Source organism: Contarinia nasturtii, unplaced genomic scaffold, assembly GCF_009176525.2.
Source record: "Contarinia nasturtii isolate CC-2019 unplaced genomic scaffold, AAFC_CNas_1.1 Cnas_scaffold_5712, whole genome shotgun sequence".
In the NCBI taxonomy this organism is placed as follows: domain Eukaryota; kingdom Metazoa; phylum Arthropoda; class Insecta; order Diptera; family Cecidomyiidae; genus Contarinia; species Contarinia nasturtii.
Genome location: NW_022202981.1, coordinates 1 through 2,524, shown reverse-complemented (window position 1 = coordinate 2,524; position 2,524 = coordinate 1). Strand labels below are relative to the sequence as shown.

Here is a 2,524-nt window from a genome sequence, read left to right as displayed (position 1 = left end):
TTATTGGACTGGGAGCTTGTGAGTGAATTTGGAGATACCGATGGAGCACATGGTGGGAGATGGGAATGTCCTTCACTTTTACCTTTTAATGTCACGATCAATGGAAAACAAGTTGAAAAATATGTTTTGATAATTACTCTGACCGACTTTCAACTTCCTGCGCACCAGTACTTCATAGGCTCCTACGATGGTAAAAAATTTACAAATGAAAACTCAAAAGACACAATATTACGGCTGGATCATGGACCAGATACTATGGCTGGCATTACATACAATAACTTGCCAGACGGTCGACATGTTCTTATTAATTGGATGGGACGATGGGAATATGCTGGAAATACGAATTTCAGCGCTTGGAATGGACAAATAGGCATTCCTAGAGAATTAAAGTTGGTAACAGTGAATGATCAAATTCGGCTTACATCATTGCCAATTCATGAAATGGAATCATTGAGAATCAATCCAGTTCACAAGCAAAACATTAGTATCACGAATGAGTTCACATATAAAATCGCCGACAGTGAAAAGAAGAAACATTTGGCTGATATTGAAATGACGTTGGATCTGAAGGGACTTAAAAGCGGCGAAGCATTCGATATTGTGTTTTCGGGAAAAGATGATGAATTGAAAATTTCGTTTGAAGACAATGAATTTATTTTGGACCGATCACGTGCAGGAAGAATGGTTCCGATTTTCGATAATTCAACATTGGTAAACGGCAATTTTGATAATCCATTCGACGGGCCGTCAATTCCAAAAATAAATTTCTATGATCTTATCAAAGCCCCAAGAGTAAGCAATAGTTCCAATTTGAAATTGAGAATAATTATCGACACCAATGGAATCGAAATGTATGCCGATGAGGGACTAACAAGTATGAGCGCCCTTTTCTTTTCCGAAGACGGCATTGCATCAAAAATGAACATTCAAATTCATTCGGCTACGAATTCGTCTATGATTCAATTGAAAGAACTAAACGTGTATGAAATGAAAAGCATTTGGAACAATGACAACTAAAAATCGTGGACGCAAACGCAAATATTAATTCCTATTTCTTTAAGTTAAAATGTATTTCTCATATTAAAATAAATAATAAATAAAATTTAATAATACAGTTGTTTAATAGAATAGTTGATACTTGCTACTGACCTACTCTATTTGCTAGGGCGCATCAACCACGTCATCTTTTTCTTCAATGATAACGCAATGAATATAATGAGTAAAAGATTATGTATATCATTTAATTTTTAAATTACGTAATTGAATTTTTGGTAGTTCACACTGCGTGCAATGATAATTACATCAAAATATGTGTCGTTCTAAAAAGATCATGGTGTTATATAATTGATTTTGCTGTTTAGTAACTGCACAAATTTTATATTTAGAAAAATCAGAACAAGAGAAAATCGCGGAAAGAAGGTGACATTCTTCTTACCGATAAGAATGAATTTTGTATAAAATCACTGATGTCAATGTATGACATGATCTAGTCAATATTCACCTTCTTTCTTGATAGCATTATTTCGTAATGAGAAAAATTGTACTTCAATTTTAACTTGATTGAAACTTTTTAAGTTATTTCCGACAAAGTGTTTCGAATCGACATTTTTCTTATTGTGTTTTGGATGGTTTCGATTTCCAGTGCGGTTTATGATGAAGTATATCGACCTCAATTACATTATTCCCCTCCAAAAGGATGGTTAAGCGATCCAAATGGTTTAGTCTATGAAAATGGAATATATCATCAACATCATCCGAATACAACAAATGGAAAAAGTACGAACAATCATTAATCATTAAGTTACCAAGATCTATAATTCGCGTAATTTATTGGAATGGGAACTTGTGAGTGAATCCGGAGAATTCGATGGAGCGCATAATGGAAGATGGGAATGTCCTTCACTTTTACCTTTTAATGTCACGATCAATGGGTAAATCGATAAAAATGTGCTTAATTTTCGATTTTATGAATAAAAATTTCTTTTTCAGAACACAAGTTGAAAAATACGTTATGATAATCACTGTTACCGACTATCAAAACCCTGTGCACCAGAACTTCATAGTTTCCCACGATGGTGAAAAATTTACGAATGAAAACTCAAAAGACACAATATTATGGCTGGATCATGGACCGGATAGTTCAGCTGGCATTACATACAGTACATTGCCAGATGGTCGACGTATTTTTCTTAATTGGATGGGACGGTGTGAATATGCTGCAAATTCGTATCTCAGCGTTTGGAATGGACAAATGGGCATTCCTAGAGAATTAAAAATGGTAACAGTGAATGATCAAATTCGCCTGACATCATTGCCAATTCGTGAAATGAAATCTTTGAGAATCAACCCAGTTCACAAGCAAAACATTAATATCACGAATGAGTTCGTATATAAAATTGCCGACAGTGAAAAGAAGAAACATTTGGCTGATATTGAAAGATGACGAATTGAAGATTTCCTTTAAAGACTATGAATCAATTTTGGACCGATCGCGTTCAGGAAAAATCATTCCGAATTTCGATAA

At 34.4% G+C, this 2,524-nt stretch overlaps 1 protein-coding gene across 1 annotated transcript; it reads left to right on the top strand.

Moving 5' to 3' along the window:
- The first annotated feature begins 6 nt into the window (after nucleotides 1-6).
- LOC116351548 (levanase-like) lies at nucleotides 7-1,128 on the top strand. Its single transcript, XM_031783672.1, has one exon. The coding sequence runs from the start codon at nucleotides 256-258 to the stop codon at nucleotides 1,015-1,017; it is 762 nt and encodes a 253-aa protein (XP_031639532.1). The 5' UTR covers nucleotides 7-255; the 3' UTR covers nucleotides 1,018-1,128.
- The last annotated feature ends 1,396 nt before the right edge of the window (nucleotides 1,129-2,524 follow it).

What these genes read in the sequence shown, in the direction of transcription:
- LOC116351548 (XM_031783672.1), top strand. Translation starts at nt 256, where the DNA reads ATGGCTGGCATTACATACAATAACTTGCCAGACGGTCGACATGTTCTT.